The sequence below is a fragment of the Mixophyes fleayi genome, chromosome 1, assembly GCF_038048845.1.
Source record: "Mixophyes fleayi isolate aMixFle1 chromosome 1, aMixFle1.hap1, whole genome shotgun sequence".
NCBI classification, from domain to species: domain Eukaryota; kingdom Metazoa; phylum Chordata; class Amphibia; order Anura; family Limnodynastidae; genus Mixophyes; species Mixophyes fleayi.
In genome coordinates this window covers 423831334-423849924 of record NC_134402.1, presented here as the reverse complement: position 1 = coordinate 423849924, position 18591 = coordinate 423831334, and the positions used below count along the sequence as shown (strand labels likewise).

At 41.8% G+C, this 18591-nt stretch overlaps 1 protein-coding gene across 2 annotated transcripts in view; it reads right to left on the bottom strand.

Moving 5' to 3' along the window:
* The window catches only part of PARP8 (poly(ADP-ribose) polymerase family member 8), a 185233-nt gene that overhangs the window by 69324 nt on the left and 97318 nt on the right, over positions 1-18591 (bottom strand). For both annotated transcript variants that reach the window (XR_012678637.1, XM_075183879.1), the window contains exons 5-6: positions 8349-8419; positions 4997-5074 (exon numbers count right to left, since the gene is read on the bottom strand). Coding sequence is in view for 1 of the 2 variants with exons in the window: in XM_075183879.1 (XP_075039980.1) it covers positions 4997-5074; positions 8349-8419 (149 nt within the window). In the remaining variant the exon portion in view is untranslated. The remainder of the gene's footprint in view (positions 1-4996; positions 5075-8348; positions 8420-18591) is intronic.

Genomic DNA, 18591 nt, shown 5'->3' with positions numbered 1-18591 from the left:
CTTCTGTTACATATTTACAGACCGCTAGAGAGCTGTGTATTCCAGGTATCCTAAAGGATTCTGAAAGGATGCAGCCAGGGTGTTAAAGGCTTCTGATTGGACAGTTGCCACAGTTCACAGCCTGATACAAACTCGCTTAGTGTTTACAGTTATTCATGCTCTGAAGGCTGTAGACACATTGGAGCTACATACATATTAATCTCAATAAAACAGAAGAAAAAAACATTTTGTGGATTTTTTGAAGCCATTGATGACAAATTTTATAGCTTCATGACCTGACCACAATTCATAGTTTTGATATTCGCTAATTGTTGGTTATACCAATAACATTTGTTAAACTGCTTTGTGTAGTTTTTTCTTTCACGACAGAAAGGACATTCTTTTCACAGCATAGTGAAATAACTATATGTTTTAGTGCATTTTACAAGGAAAAAACAGAACAACAAACGATTTACCACAAGCTGCTTTTGGCCACAACATTTTGCATGTTCCACTAGTGGAATTAATGTTCCTAGTCCTGCCTCAACCACATCACATGGCGGAATGAATTGTTGGCCATCGTCCAGGTTTTATTCGTAAGGGGGAATTCAATTGTGTCTCGCAGGCATTCCGGAGACACTTTCCACGTACATTTTTACTGAAATAACAGCTCATTTTTCCTCGCTCCAAAACTGAGCGCATATTTTTACCGTAGTAACGGTAAAACTGCGCAGCCACGATGTTGCTGAGAACATTGTGGCTAATTGAATTTCCCCCATAGACTATAAATTCCATAATGTGAAGTTACAAATTCAGTGCAGAATGGTATTCTAAGGAACAGTCAAGCAAAAGCGGAAAGATTGTATCGTTGCCACCGTTTTCAAACAAACAAACAAAAAAGCTTAGATTTCACTTTACTTAAGTAAACTGTCCCGCTTAAATTGGAACTCTTGGTAATCGTTTAACGCTGCAGAGAATTCCGACAACGTTCATGCCTACAAAAACAATCCGATTGGCTACAAAAATGGATGCATTAAAAACAGACTTACCTGCAAACGGAAGGTCCAGATGTCCGATGGCACCAGCATGCTGACAGGAAGTGATGCTCTCCGGCACTTCAGTGCCACGTCATCGTGACTTACGTCAATGTTAATTTAAAGCGGCAATGTGTGGACCCCTCAGGCTAAGTGTTTAAACACTTAACTTGTGGGGTCCAGACATTGGCGCTTTAAATTAACACAGACGTAAGTCGCGATGACGTAGCACTGAAGTGCCGGAGAGCTGCGTCTTCGGCATCACTTACTGTCAGCATGCCGCTGACATCTCACATCTGGACCTTCACTTTGCAGGTAAGTCTGTTTTTATTGCATTCGTTTTTGTAGCCAACCTGATTTTTTTTTTGTAGGTATGAACGTTGTCGGAATTCTCGGCAGCGTTAAACCGTACCCATCCCATCAGAACAGATGGATATGTAACACTTATCCATAATTGCCTACTCTCGCGGCATGTCCGGGAAACTCACGAATTTCTGGAAGTCCTCCCTGACTCCCGAGAGAGCAGGACGACTTCGCGGATCCTGCCCACTTTGTTAGTGAAGTGGGTGGGGGCGGGGCTTATTGATGGGATTCACGCGTCATCGTGGCATCGCCCCCTGTTGTAATAGGCTAACATTATGATGCCCATTTAGGGGTAAGGCCATAATGACACAATTAGTCGAGCCCCGCCCCCACACACACACCGTTTCCCGAGATCTCCCGGAGGCCAACACACAAAAGTTGGCAAGTATGCACTAATCACTGGACATTACCCGGTATGTAAAGTGCAGAACACAAAACTTTATTTAAACTACTACTTGACATGCAAAATACACTGAACATTTACAAGCTAATAATGAACATACAACCTGGATTTTGTTTACCAGACTAGCTAAAGTATATTGAAAACAGCTAGCATTGCTGTAAATTTAGGTCAAAGTACATAGAGTACTTTTTATGTTTATGTCTATTTTTACAAATACACAGTAAGAACTCCATGATCACTATACTGCTAGTTTTTACAATCTCTCTGCACATAGAATATGATCTACTCTCCTGTAAAATAACATTTCTACCTCAATAATTAATAGGCCTACATAGTTTATACCTTTATTTATAATGTATAAACTTCAAGTGGATCTGTAAGGAAATTCATTTTAAAGTGAATTAAGAATGCATTAACGCTACATTTCAAAAACACTGTGTATGATAAAACATATTGACCTTAAAGCTTATGCTATCGTTTTAGGAATATATACATTAAAAATGCATGTCGTATAAAGCCTGTATTACGAAAGTTAAAGCCTTATATTTTACTGCACAAGAGAGTTTTCTATTTTTAAATAACCTTTCAATTATATAGTAGTTTATTACAAATGGTAAAATGTTGAAATAAAATATAGACTAAATTTATAAAATATTCAGATGTCTTTAAGAGGGTTAGGGGTCTATTAACTAAGCTGTGATCAGCCAAAAGTCTTGAGAAAACAGCTGTTGGCAGTTATACAAAATGATTCTCTCTGTGGCCCACTGACCATCAATGATAAACTGACACCTTAAACTATCATCAGATTTCTCCATTTCTACTAAGGTTCTAGACCATACTTGCCAACTCTCCCGGAATGTCCGGGAGACTCCCGCATTTCGCAAGAGTCTCACGGACTCCTAGGAGAGTGTGGCAATCTCCCGCATCTACCCACTTCCTAGTGAAGTGGGCAGAAAAAGGTCCAAAACCCCGCGATTCACCGGGAATCATGGCGTTTGGCCCTGCTGTAAAATGATGCGTTTGCGTCATTACGTCATGGGGGCGGGTCCAAAATTACGCACATTTTGGAGCCCCGCCCCCACCAGGCTCCCTGAAACCAACTTTCAAAAGTTGGTAAGTATGTTCTAGACTTGTGCCGGCACATTACTCCTAACCCCAATAATAATAAATTAAAACAATACATTTAATCAAAGAAAGCCATACCTATCTTTAATCACACATCAGCGGGTATTTTAAATAAGGAAGGAACATGCCAAAACAGGTTACTAAATCATTGCGCTATGTAAACGTGAAGATTATGAAGCTAGAAAACGCTGTTCAATGTTTTAATAGAAGAGGTCTTGCACACAGTGGGCCTCATTTAGAGTCGGACGCAAAGTCTGTTTCAGGCGCATCCTGCACATTTCCACTGACGGAATGCGCAGTAAGCAACAGTTCCCTGCAGTTCTGTCTGCTTTTCAGACGCAGTGTACACTGCGACAGCTTGCGTCTCAGTACCAGGGAAAGGGTGGAACACGGAGTTATGTAGGCGTGACCGTGAATGCTTCAGATACTATGGGCGTCTACCTGCAATAACTACCCTAGTCGGATCAAGACGCAGGCGGAACACACGTCAAAACAAGACTGCAAAAGTGCGGCAGGAATTAGGTGGCGCAAGTAGTTAGCTAGCTGCAGTAACTGATCGTAGCTTGGTAGGGTATTACGAGTGGGACGCAACTGGGGTTGCTTGCCACTCGTAATACCCTACCAAGCTGCGGCACACTCCCACTCCTACTCTTTCCTGTAAGCCTTAGACGCATATTGTGTCCGACTCTAAATGAGGCCCAGTATTGGGCAATAGACCAAAGAAACACACATTGTGTCATCTGTGTGCAAACTACTCTGTAATTTATATCAGCAAACAATATTACATTACACATTGTATCAAATGCCTGCATACTATGAAAAGTCCACCTTCCCCGGTCATCAAATAGCATCATGCTGTGATTGGCAGTTCTACCAGTGATGGAACTGTCAATCAGCAGAGTTCTGGGAATGGCACATCCGCAGTTACCCCACTCAGAGGGGTAGATCCCTTAGCAACTAGGGGAATCCCTTTTAAGACAGAAACTACAATTCAACCATTATATTTAAAAACAAATCTATTCATACATAACAGAATAACTTACAATATGAAGGTATGCAGACAAACTCTTTAAGAAGGACAGAAAAAAACCTGAAGGCAAAACAATTAGAGGGAAATTTGTTTTTATGGTGGAATAATGAGATCAGCCATTTAATCAAGAAACAATTGAATATAAATGGAGGCGTTGTGCAAGAAATCGATTGTGTCCAGAGTCCACATGTTGAGTACACACCAAAAACGTTACAGCCTCTATATACAAAATAACAATATCTGATCAAACTGATGGTTATAACATTTTTTTTTTCTATTATTGATTTGTTCTTTGAGGAAGCAGAAAGAGATTTATGGATTCTGTCTATATCGTGCAGCTAGTGTCGTAAGAGAACCACTTTAAAGTAAACGAGTACACTTTGGGTTATATTTCTAAACTTAAAAAGTATTAATGTAAATAATCACAGGAAAGTTTCTTGTTCCATTAGGAAACCAAGAAATAAAATTACATATATATATATATATATATATATATATATATATATATATATATATATTTATTCACATATATATATATATATATATATACACATACATATATATACACACATACACATACATACATATACACACATGCACATACATATATATACACACATATACACATACATACATACATACATATGCACATATACATATATACACAAACATACATATACATATATACACACACATATATATATATATATATATATATATATATATATATATATATATATTATACACATGTACATACACATACATATATACACATGCATACACATACATACATATATACACATACATACATACATACACATATATACATCATACATACATATATATATATATATATATATACACATATATACACATACATACATACATACGTACATACATATACACACACACATATATACACATACATACACACATACATACATACATACATACATACACACACACACATACACACACACATATATGTATATATATATTTTCTTGGTCTCACAAAGACTTCTCTTTGTCACTCTTGCAATGCTTACTTGTACTTGACCTCACCTGCCCACCGTAGTAAAACTCTTCAGAATCATTATCTCCTTCAGAATCCTCCTCCACTGCACTGCTATGCCGGGATTCCTAAAAAATAGGAGAAACAAATTGGACGTATAGACCTTGTGTCATATAGGGGTGCATCTGACAAGACACCTTCTTGCATCAGTTTGTGAGGGGCGCCCATCACTATTCTGTTCTTGTCGGCCAACCCTGCTCCTTCCATTATCTGTTAGTCTGTGAGTCACATTCACAGCTGATGTTAGTGCTCCTTGTATGATCAGCCCCTGTGTGGCCGCCCAATCAGAGCGTCCGTTGAGCTGGCTCCTATCCCCAACCACTTAAAAAAAAACTGGACATAGGTAGGAAGTACAGCACTAGGGTCATGAGTTCAATTCCCGACCATGGCCTTATCTGTGTGGAGTTTGTATGTTCCCCCCGTGTTTGCGTGGGTTTCATCCAAGTGCTCCGGTTTCCTTCCACAATCCAAAAACATACTAGTATTGTAATTGGCTGCTATCAAATTGACCCTAGTCTGTGTGTGTGTGTGTGTGTGTGTGTGTGTGTGTGTGTGTAGGGAATTTAGACTGCAAGCTCCAATGGGGCAGGGACTGATGTGAGTGAGTTCTCTGAACAGCGCTGCGGAATTAGTGGCGCTATATAAATAAATGGTGATGATGAAGATGAAGTAGAAGATAAAAACTGATAACAAAACCGTTATCTAACGCTACATTATTCAAACATGCAAGAACAGTCTTCCATCTTACAACATATTATAGCATCTTTATCTTCAGGGGTTGATGGTTCAATAAGAACACATCCAAATATGCAAAGCAGAAAGGTCTCAAGAAAGACAGTCTCCTGTCAGTTTTAATCTATAGCTCTCTCTCTCCCTATGTTTTAAGATCTGTACAGTGATCGTTTCATGTTTCTTGTCTTCACCTTCTTCTGTCACTTCTCTTCCTACCAATAATGTCGCACCGCCGGTAGCTACACCAAAATGCTAGTTGATAAAGACTGCAAAATGCTGCTGCCGTACAATAGCCACACACATTAACAGCAGCTACAATTATTACTCCACTACCATATGTTTGAAGTGTTCCCCACAGCCCTTAGATTGTAAGCTCATTTGGTCAGGGCCACACTTACTTTCTATTTCATGACTGATCATATGTGTGTCATGACCCCCTCATTGTACAGTGCTGCATACTATATAAGCATTCACAGGCACTTTATGTATTAGACTAAACATAGATTCATTATTTAAATATACCAGTTACTATAAATAAGGCCCGATAGAAACAAAAGAATAACCAACTTCCTCTAGTATTGGTCTCTCTTGTGCAGGAGACATAAGAAAGTTTATCTACTTCTAACAATCATTAACAGCACTAAAGGACGCTGGTCAATTTAACAGTTATTAAATGGTACAAACACAATTATAATCTGTCAAGTGCCAGACCAGTCAGTACAGAGAGATCCTTCTTGTAGTCTATCCTTAAACAGAGCCATAATGTGACTCATAACCAATGATAAAGAGGTCCAGTCTGAGAAATTAAAGTACTCATTCACTCAGCACCTCATTTACTATGCAGCCTTCACCTTCTGCAAGAGGAATTCAATTTCACTCCAATGAAATATTAAAATTAATGGAGCTATGTCCTCCCCATGCAAAAACCAAATGGTTTAACTCCCCGTTAGACTGATATTTTAGTGCTTAAGTAGGACTGCGATATTTCTGATGAAGAAAAGTGGATACCTGCTTAACATGAAACATAAAACACAACCCAAGCATTGCGCCAAATGCACTGTTTACTGATGGTTATCATTGCTTAAAGGTGCACTAAAACCATTGTATCTATACAGACATTTGCTTTTATTATCTATCTTGTCATAAGCAAAATACAAGCTAATGCTTGATTGCTTACTATTGTTTTAGTGCGGATGTGTATAGTGTTAGTGACTAATGCTCACTGTATAAATCCAGGTAACTCTAGGGGCTAGCGTTGTCATACCTTCTGAGAAAGACAAGCAACCAATCAGATTCTAGCGATCACTTGGTTAGTACATTCTATAAAAATGATAGCTAGAATCTGATTGGTTGCTATGGCTAAAGCCCCCACTTTGTCTTTTAGTATTGTTTGATAAATCTACACCTAGGAATTTGAATTATAATCAAAAGGAACTGTATTGACTGCAGGTTAGAAGTCTTATTACCAAAGAGTTTATAATCTATCCGGCTGGGGGTGCATCTATTATGATAACTACTGTAAATCTTCCTGACAAAAGACCAATAAGGATCACACCAATCCTACTTATATTTTGGGAATACTGTTATTGCATGTGACAATAGTTAATGGCATCCAGATATTATGCCTCCCCTACATATTTATAGGCATTTTCACACCATAAATCTGATTTGCTGGGAAGTGGAGAATGGATCTAACTTAGGAAAGAAAGGAATACAATAAATACAATATATATCCATTTCACACTAGATGCTTCCACCTTAAAGGGAATGGAAACACCTTAGAAACAGCAATATCTATCACAACTGGTTGTCATACTTGGTACTCAGCGAAGAGTGTGTCTCAGAGTATTACGTGAGCCGATCACATGATGGTCACATCTAATCCTCCTATGACGTTCTCTCCAGCCACGTATACCAATGTGATAAATACTAAAGTGCAACCAGTTAGTTCCATCGCCTTTAAGGCCAAACGTGCATCCCAACAATGTCTTCACCTCCACTGTGAAAGCAGCATTTTCTAAAGCAATACACGTCAAGCTGAAAGGGCCACTAAAACGAAAGTTCCTTTATATAAATGAGCTAAGAATAACATTTGCAAATATATAAGCATAAGTTTCCCTAGCCTGACAGGACTTGGAATAGTTAACATTCTATTTATGTTTGCTGTGCAGCCAAGTATAAGCTATTGATCTCTGTTATCAGTCAATTTCTACAAAGGTGCCTCTAAGAAGCCAACCACAGTGTCCTTCAATAGGATTATTGACAGGTAGTCTGCTTTGTATAGGAAAGCAATTCTTCCCCACCATAACAATTGTAGGTCAAATATAGTATCTACTGTTCCAATAAGCTTCAGAAATTGTTATAAATATATTTGTCCTTGTCATTAGTAGCTCTTTTATATGAACCAACTTGTATTTTCAGAAGTCTATTGAATTACATTCTAATTTACAGAATACATTGCAAAATTATATTTTTACCATACTTCCGTTAAACATCTGCATCCTCCCTGCCTTAGTTCCCTTATTTTGATTTCCAAAGAAGAGTAAGCCAGCCACAAAACATTACAGCTTTAGAGGAACAAATAATCATATATATAAGATAATACATTACCTCTCCATTCTCTTTCTGCAGTTTAGATTTTATGGACAAGCAGCTGGTAATGTCATTGGATTTCCTCAGCTCTGGAAGAAAAGTTGGAAGCATTATAGCAGGTTGAAATGACATTGGTACTTAGATACAGTCGGCCCGGCTTACAGTTCGACGTAAATCTACTTGCACCACATAAAAATGCAACAGCGTAGAATTGATCACACTACGCATGCTCACAACTTACACTGGTATTTTGAGTTAAGCAGATCTTAAATGCATACATTTATGCTTAGAGGGGAGGGTGAGGGGCTTTCCTGTGTACATTCCGTAATGTAAGAGAACAAAGACGCAAGACACGCACATCCCATAGAGATGGGTTTGATCGTGTATCTTTGTGTCGGATGTATCTGTATGCTAGATTTAAAAAATCTCTTCCTCTACAATCTCATAATTGTATCTCACATATGTTCAAACATATAAATGGCTCACCGCGTATGTCCCCCCACCTTCACAAAACCTTTATAGCGTAACAACTTAACTAAAATAAAAACACAAAGTCATGTTTATAAGGTTGGCAAAAATGGAGGACAGAATTTATTAATTTAAGTAACCTTTTAAATAACCTTTGGTGGCGGAGAAAGGGCACTGCGGGACAGCTCCCAAGCTGATTCAAGCAGATAAACGTGGGAACTGGCGAAACCGCCGTACATCCACTAACAGGGGATCTTATCCCAAAACTGTCATGCGGTAAATTCGCGTCAGAGTGATTGTACCCCTTCTAAACTCACGATGCCCCCCCTCACCGAGCCGGACAAGGGACCCCCCTCACCGAAGGACCAAAGAGTTACTGGTGCCTCTAAGGGGACAGTGACCTGCGGCCAAGCAAACACTAGCGCCTAACTAATCAACCGCTGAACGCAGTGCCTTCCTACTGCGAAAAATTGGTTAAAAACATTGACAACTACCACAGTAAACTAGGAGTGGGTGGGCAGGATCTCGTGACGAAGAGTGAAGAAAACCAGGAAGTGCAGCCATCTATATGAAACTCGGACCCTCCCACAACATCTATCATTGGTTGGGCAAGAACTGATGTTAACCCTTAAAGGAAAGTGTAAGTTCTGTTGCAAACACTGTCTCCCTTTAAGTGCGTTCGACTAAGTGGCCTCACTTGTCAATAAGCTCACAAAACTTAAAATATATGTGGATGTTATTAGTAGTTATTTTATTGAATTTTATTGTAATATGCAAGCGGTCATTTAAAAAAAAAAAAAAAAATGACTATCCTGTAATATCTTTCATCAAGTCACTTTTTCATTATCACACAGAATATTGATTGTTGTCAGAATTCAAATACAGACTTTCCATATGGTAAAATCAGGCTTAAGTTGCATCTGGCTCCATTACACCTATTTACTATTATTATTATTATTATTTTTTATTTATAAAGCATAGACATATTACACCGTGATGGGCATTGAGGGCATCATCACATGACAAACTATATGCAATTACATGAAGAAGAAGGTAAAGCTTGCCCTGACCAAATGAGAACTCTAGATGCAGCACGGTGGCTTAGTGGTTAGCACTGCTGCCTCACAGCACTGGGGTCATGAGTTCAATTCCCGACCATGGCCTTATCTGTGTGGAGTTTGTATGTTCTCCTTGTGTTTGCGTGGGTTTCCCCGGGTGCTCTGGTTTCCTTACACTCTCCAAAAAAAACATGCTGGTAGGTTAATTGGCTGCTATCAAAATTGACCCTATTCTCTGTCTGTGTGTATGTTAAGGAATTTAGACTGTAAGCTCCAATGGGGCAGGGACTGATGTGAATGAGTTCTCTGTACAGCGCTGCGGAATCAGTGGCGCTATATAAATAAATGGTGATGATGATGATGTGTAGCTGGTGGTCAGGAAAAATGTGTGACTCTTAGAAGGAAGCAGCATTATAAGCCGTCAATAATAAATGGTAGAAAGGCAGAGACACGACACATGAATCAGTCACTATAGAGATCTTAACACACTCAGCTATTGGGAAACCATAACTGTCCTACCCCATTTATCTCAACTGACGCTCATTCCTCTGCTGGCTCTAGAGAAGGCTCTTGTTTACCTGCTGTAATCTTGTGGTTATCCACCAGCTTGGACTAGCTGCGTGCCGCCTGGTGTTTATCTTTAGTATCATTCTGGTTGCTGGAAGAAGAGCCATGTTTGGTGGCAGCTGCAGCCACCAGGAAGGTAGAGGAGATCACCAAAGGAGGAACGGTGATGGCAACAGCAGTGACAGTTGAACTCACTGGGTCCAGAAGCTGAACCTGTTCCTGGTGTGAGGACAGTCCACGCCATTGCCACGTAATTTCCTACCGCCTTCACAAACGTTTCACTTTTCAAAATTTTCGTGGGAAGATTTTTATGTGGGCGCTAAGGGAGAGAGCTGATCTAAAGCACGGCCATCACCAACTGCTTAATTGGTGGTGTATCATGCTGAGAGTATGGGCATTGTAAAAGTTTTGCATTATCTAATTGGAAGAGATCGACGGCTCTGGGGGATTCCTAGCTAACTGCAGGCTGGGTGCATGATCCTGCCTTAACTCGTGCACACATGCAAAAAACGAGAGACATTTAAATCAGATTCAGAAAAATGATCTATGCAATGTCTACTCTATTACTAAATGAGAATGGAATAGGCAGTATTTTAGGAAGAAAGTGTTTATTTTAATGAAAGGGGGCTGAAGTGTCAGTAGGTATAACTCGAATAGACACATTTACTGTTCCTAACAGGACCTGATTATCCAATAGACTGAAGCCTGGGGCACAAGGCTTGGTTTTTTTTGGGGGGGGGGGGGCACATAATTTTGGGGGTGATAAATTGTGACAGAGAGAGGTATAACCTGAAATGTCTTTCAAAATATAATAGACTATTTGTTCTCCAAAGTAAAAAGAAGTCATGAAAGACAAATGTAGTAAGGTTTTTTAATCTTGACGTATTCCCTTGGTAAAGTCTGAAGACTTTGAGTCATCCATGGGTGGGGGCTTGAGGAAAAGCAAACAAGAGAGACACGGACAAGGATGGTGACAGGAGCAGGTGTGACATCCCCCTCCACCTTCACTCTCTGTAGCGCTCGCACATGAATCCGTTCTGCTCTACAGGTCTGACTTTAATGAAAATGAAATGAGTGGCAAAGATTGCCGTGGAGGACGAGTTCATTAACACTTACAGCGTATTAGCCTGGTGTGGAAGACGAGGGAGACACTATAAGCATATTAGCCTAGGGCGGACTAAACCCTTAAACAGGCCCTGATTCCTGATTTGCACATTTCCAGTTGAATCTTCCACCCCACAGATATAACCGCATAACGATTTAACTGGGACAAGCACCTAGGTATGTTCGAGGTGGATTAATAGGAGTGTTTGCACAAAGAGAAATGTATTGCACGGTACATTTTTGCTCTTTTATAAATGATCTTTGACATCTGCTGAAAGCAACAAAGGCAATACCTATACTAAAGACACTATGATATAAAACTCTGGGCATTTCAATACATTCAGACAATAATATGAAAGCTTTCTGTGCTTTCCCAGTGACAGCACACAGAAAGTAATAAATCACAGGATTACTTCAGCCAAGTGAGGTAAAATGACATAGGATTTTTTTCATTGTGATTAATAACAGAAAATGTAGATTTAATACTGCTTTAAGGAAAGACTGATAGCAAAACCTTCATCTGTAATGAGCGGCTTATATGAAATAAAACACACTTGTTAGGAGCCTGGTGAAGGAACAGTAACTGGCCAGATGCCACTTCCATAATTAAAGTGGATCTGTCATCCTCATATAAGACTACACTGGTAAAAAAAAACATTAAGTAAAGATTTGTCTAGATGACTCTGTGTTAAAAACACAACACCTGTAATAATCTGTCAAAAAAGCACAGTGACGGCGGCCATCTTTCCTTTCACACTACTAGAATGCTGTGAATTTTTTTTTCATTGTCCCATTTGTTTCTGAAGCTGGGTGCATACTGCAGGTTCTGCATCCAATTATCGTGCAGGTCACATGATAAACAAAGGTTTGGTAAAATATGGCATTAGTGTGTACGCTCCCACAACCATGTTGTATCATACCAAAGCACATCGTATCGCTTGATTTGATTTTATAAACTTCCTAAAAATCACGGTCAACGATGGAACGATGTCTGGCAAATGTGGAAGTGTGTACGCACTCACGACCAGCAGTGTAGGCAGATCTCCACAGAGTGTGCAGAGTCACCATCTCTTCAGCAGATGGTTATGACAGATGAAGAGCACAGATCTGACGGTAAATCATGTCGGTGTGTACACATAAATCTGCAAGCTTATCAGGACTTTCAGTCATTAATAAAATGGTTACAGAAGTTGATCTGCAGTGAATTTCTGTAGTATGTACCCAGCTTAACACAGAATACCAGCAAGATAGAGGACAGATTACAAAGATGTAATAAAAACTGGCCAAAGACACTGTTATATCACAGCCGATATTGGGCAACTGTCCAAATATCAGAAGAGAAATGGTGAAAGGAATCACCTTTAGAGATTGTTGATTGAGGCACTCCAGTCCCTTGGAAAATATTTATTTAAGAACAAACTTTATTGAAAATTTATTAAAAATTGATGTGCCAGATAACATCATAGTCGGCGAATATTAAAATAGAGAGGTGATGGAAAATAAAGATAAGTGATAGAAATAATTAAAAATACCATTCCGGGAAGCCGGTGGTCACAAAATTGTGACACTTATGATTTATTGGGAAAGATACCCATAATTATGGACATTGTATCAGTGAGATTCAAAATAAACCAATTTATTGGGATTCAATTATATTCCCTATGTTCATCGATACATAATATGTCACATATAGCCAGCAGGTGTGTCCACTCTAAATTATGTAATTGTAGTGTAAGAATGCACTTGTAGGGTTTATAATTTATCAAAAACACTCAGGTATAGTAGTCTGACATAGACATACAAAGGAACTTAAGTACATGTATATAGTTCCAAGGACTCAGGATTGGTACTCTAATCTAGTACCCTCTCATACAGTGTGTAAGAGAGAGGGATTAACTAGGACATGACCACAGAGGATTCCTTTCTAACACATATCTGTCCAAATATATCAGGCCTGGACAACCTGTGGCTCTCCAGGTGTTGTGAAACTACAAGTCCCAGCATGCCCTGCCAGCTATCGACTGGCTGTCTGTTGGCATAGCATGCTGGGGCTTGTAGTCTCACAACACCTGGAGAGCCACAGGTTGTCCAGGCCTGCAATCTATCAATGTATGCAGCCCGAAAAATTACTGCGCTGTTACTTAATGAAATGATTGAAATCAATAGGATCATCGTTGGGCATGGCAGACGATGCCGTCAGAAGATGACCGCTATCAGCCCGTGAGTGAAGTCATTTTCTGACAGCACTAACAAGCTAGAATAAAGCCGGAAAGCGATGGGTTACTTAACAAAATGAATGATTGGATCTTCCGATTTAGCCCCCCTTCCACCATCCATTCCCTCTGACTCTCTTCCAGCATCCAGTCCATCTGACTCCCTTCCATCGTCCAATCCCTCTGACTTTCTTCCATCGTCCAGTCCCTCTGACTCTCTTCCATCGTCCAGTCCCTCTGACTTTCTTCTATCGTCCAATCCCTCTGACTTCCTTCCAGCATCCAGTCCATCTGACTTTCTTCCAGCATCCAGTCCCTCTGACTCCCTTCCAGCATCCAGTCCCTCTGACTTTCTTCCAGCATCCAGTCCATCTGACTTTCTTCCAGCATCCAGTCCCTCTGACTTTCTTCCATCGTCCAGTCCCTCTGACTCTCTTCCATCGTCAAGTCCCTCTGACTTTCTTCTATCGTCCAATCCCTCTGACTTCCTTCCAGCATCCAGTCCATCTGACTTTCTTCCAGCATCCAGTCCCTCTGACTCCCTTCCAGCATCCAGTCCCTCTGACTTTCTTCCAGCATCCAGTCCATCTGACTTTCTTCCAGCATGCAGTCCCTCTGACTTTCTTCCATCGTCCAGTCCCTCTGACTCTCTTCCATCGTCCAGTCCCTCTGACTTTCTTCTATCGTCCAATCGCTCTGACTTCCTTCCAGCATCCAGTCCATCTGACTTTTTTCCAGCATCCAGTCCCTCTGACTCCCTTCCAGCATCCAGTCCCTCTGACTTTCTTCCAGCATCCAGTCCATCTGACTTTCTTCCAGCATGCAGTCCCTCTGACTTTCTTCCATCATCCAGTCTCTCTATCTCCCTTCCAGCATCCAGTCCCTCTGACTCCTTTCCAGCATCCAGTCCATCTGACTCCCTTCCATCACCCAGTCCCTCTGACTCTCTTCCATCATCCAGTCCCTCTGACTCCCTTCCAGCATCCAGTCCCTCTGACTCCCTTCCATCATCCAGTCCATCTGATTCTCTTCCATCGTCCAGTCCCTCTGATTCTCTTTCATCACCCAGTCAGACATGACCACAGAGGATTCCTTTCTAACACATATCTGTCCAAATATATCAGGCCTGGACAACCTGTGGCTCTCCAGGTGTTGTGAAACTACAAGTCCCAGCATGCCCTGCCAGCTATCGACTGGCTGTCTGTTGGCATAGCATGCTGGGGCTTGTAGTCTCACAACACCTGGAGAGCCACAGGTTGTCCAGGCCTGCAATCTATCAATGTATGCAGCCCGAAAAATTACTGCGCTGTTACTTAATGAAATGATTGAAATCAATAGGATCATCGTTGGGCATGGCAGACGATGCCGTCAGAAGATGACCGCTATCAGCCCGTGAGTGAAGTCATTTTCTGACAGCACTAACAAGCTAGAATAAAGCCGGAAAGCGATGGGTTACTTAACAAAATGAATGATTGGATCTTCCGATTTAGCCCCCCTTCCACCATCCATTCCCTCTGACTCTCTTCCAGCATCCAGTCCATCTGACTCCCTTCCATCGTCCAATCCCTCTGACTTTCTTCCATCGTCCAGTCCCTCTGACTCTCTTCCATCGTCCAGTCCCTCTGACTTTCTTCTATCGTCCAATCCCTCTGACTTCCTTCCAGCATCCAGTCCATCTGACTTTCTTCCAGCATCCAGTCCCTCTGACTCCCTTCCAGCATCCAGTCCCTCTGACTTTCTTCCAGCATCCAGTCCATCTGACTTTCTTCCAGCATCCAGTCCCTCTGACTTTCTTCCATCGTCCAGTCCCTCTGACTCTCTTCCATCGTCAAGTCCCTCTGACTTTCTTCTATCGTCCAATCCCTCTGACTTCCTTCCAGCATCCAGTCCATCTGACTTTCTTCCAGCATCCAGTCCCTCTGACTCCCTTCCAGCATCCAGTCCCTCTGACTTTCTTCCAGCATCCAGTCCATCTGACTTTCTTCCAGCATGCAGTCCCTCTGACTTTCTTCCATCGTCCAGTCCCTCTGACTCTCTTCCATCGTCCAGTCCCTCTGACTTTCTTCTATCGTCCAATCGCTCTGACTTCCTTCCAGCATCCAGTCCATCTGACTTTTTTCCAGCATCCAGTCCCTCTGACTCCCTTCCAGCATCCAGTCCCTCTGACTTTCTTCCAGCATCCAGTCCATCTGACTTTCTTCCAGCATGCAGTCCCTCTGACTTTCTTCCATCATCCAGTCTCTCTATCTCCCTTCCAGCATCCAGTCCCTCTGACTCCTTTCCAGCATCCAGTCCATCTGACTCCCTTCCATCACCCAGTCCCTCTGACTCTCTTCCATCATCCAGTCCCTCTGACTCCCTTCCAGCATCCAGTCCCTCTGACTCCCTTCCATCATCCAGTCCATCTGATTCTCTTCCATCGTCCAGTCCCTCTGATTCTCTTTCATCACCCAGTCAGACATGACCACAGAGGATTCCTTTCTAACACATATCTGTCCAAATATATCAGGCCTGGACAACCTGTGGCTCTCCAGGTGTTGTGAAACTACAAGTCCCAGCATGCCCTGCCAGCTATCGACTGGCTGTCTGTTGGCATAGCATGCTGGGGCTTGTAGTCTCACAACACCTGGAGAGCCACAGGTTGTCCAGGCCTGCAATCTATCAATGTATGCAGCCCGAAAAATTACTGCGCTGTTACTTAATGAAATGATTGAAATCAATATGATCATCGTTGGGCATGGCAGACGATGCCGTCAGAAGATGACCGCTATCAGCCCGTGAGTGAAGTCATTTTCTGACAGCACTAACAAGCTAGAATAAAGCCGGAAAGCGATGGGTTACTTAACAAAATGAATGATTGGATCTTCCGATTTAGCCCCCCTTCCACCATCCATTCCCTCTGACTCTCTTCCAGCATCCAGTCCATCTGACTCCCTTCCTTCGTCCAATCCCTCTGACTTTCTTCCATCGTCCAGTCCCTCTGACTCTCTTCCATCGTCCAGTCCCTCTGACTTTCTTCTATCGTCCAATCCCTCTGACTTCCTTCCAGCATCCAGTCCATCTGACTTTCTTCCAGCATCCAGTCCCTCTGACTCCCTTCCAGCATCCAGTCCCTCTGACTCCCTTCCAGCATCCAGTCCCTCTGACTTTCTTCCAGCATCCAGTCCATCTGACTTTCTTCCAGCATCCAGTCCCTCTGACTTTCTTCCATCATCCAGTCCCTCTATCTCCCTTCCAGCATCCAGTCCCTCTGACTCCTTTCCAGCATCCAGTCCATCTGACTCCCTTCCATCACCCAGTCCCTCTGACTTTCTTCCATCGTCCAGTCCCTCTGACTCTCTTCCATCGTCCAGTCCCTCTGACTTTCTTCTATCGTCCAATCCCTCTGACTTCCTTCCAGCATCCAGTCCATCTGACTTTCTTCCAGCATCCAGTCCCTCTGACTCCCTTCCAGCATCCAGTCCCTCTGACTTTCTTCCAGCATCCAGTCCATCTGACTTTCTTCCAGCATGCAGTCCCTCTGACTTTCTTCCATCATCCAGTCCCTCTATCTCCCTTCCAGCATCCAGTCCCTCTGACTCCTTTCCAGCATCCAGTCCATCTGACTCCCTTCCATCACCCAGTCCCTCTGACTCTCTTCCATCATCCAGTCCCTCTGACTCTCTTCCATCATCCAGTCCCTCTGACTCCCTTCCAGCATCCAGTCCCTCTGACTCCCTTCCATCATCCAGTCCATCTGATTATCTTCCATTGTCCAGTCCCTCTGACTCTCTTTCATCACCCAGTCCATCTGACTTTCTTCCATCATTCAGTCCCTCTGACTTTCTTCCAGCATCCAGTCCATCTGACTTTCTTCCAGCATCCAGTCCCTCTGACTCTCTTCCGTCATCCAGTCCCTCTGACTCTCTTCCGTCGTCTAGTCCCTCTGACTCTCTTCCGTCGTCCAGTCCCTCTGACTCTCTTCCATTCTCCAGTCCCTCTGACTTTCTTCCATCATTCAGTCCCTCTGACTTTCTTCCATCATTCAGTTCATCTGACTTTCTTCCATCATCCAGTCCCTCTGACTCTCTTCCATCATCCAGTCCCTCTGATTCTCTTCCATCATCCAGTCCCTCTGACTCTCTTCCATCATCCAGTCCCTCTGACTCTCTTCCATCATCCAGTCCCTCTGACTCTCTTCCATTATCCAGTTCCTCTGACTCTATTTCATCATCCAGTCCCTCTGACTCTCTTCCAGCACACAGTGGCCCAGTCTTGGAAAATGCTTGCTCCTTATAAACACTTTTTATTTTTACAACAGCTCCAAAATATATTTTTAAATGTATACTTCCAAACGTGTACTGCCATTGTTCACTTAGTGTATATGCAATTTTGATTTGTGCTGTCCTCGTTGTGCTTCCAATCTGTGTATCGTTGCTTTTGTACACATTTATAACAGGGCTATGTATCTTCTGTGTGACATTATAATCCCTTGCACAAATAGTCATTTTGGCTGCATGTGCACATTGTATTGCTGAATGTGTAACAGTAAAAGATTATTGATGAGTTATGATCAATTTTAATTGAATGTGTGTATTTAAATCCATTTTCTGTACATTTTACGTGGCATCAAATTTAGTGGAGCATGTGAAGAACTATAACATTTTAGCTGTGATCAGCTCTCATGAATAACATTCATTGAGGTGACATTGTACCAAGCTCCCACTTTAACATGCATTTGAATGATAAATATATATAAGATGCTTAGAGTGCTTCCAGGAAGCTTTGTGACCTGTATTACTATTTAATGTACTGGCAGGTACGGTATATTAGGATTGATTTTGTACTAATTGTGCACAATTGTTTTTATCA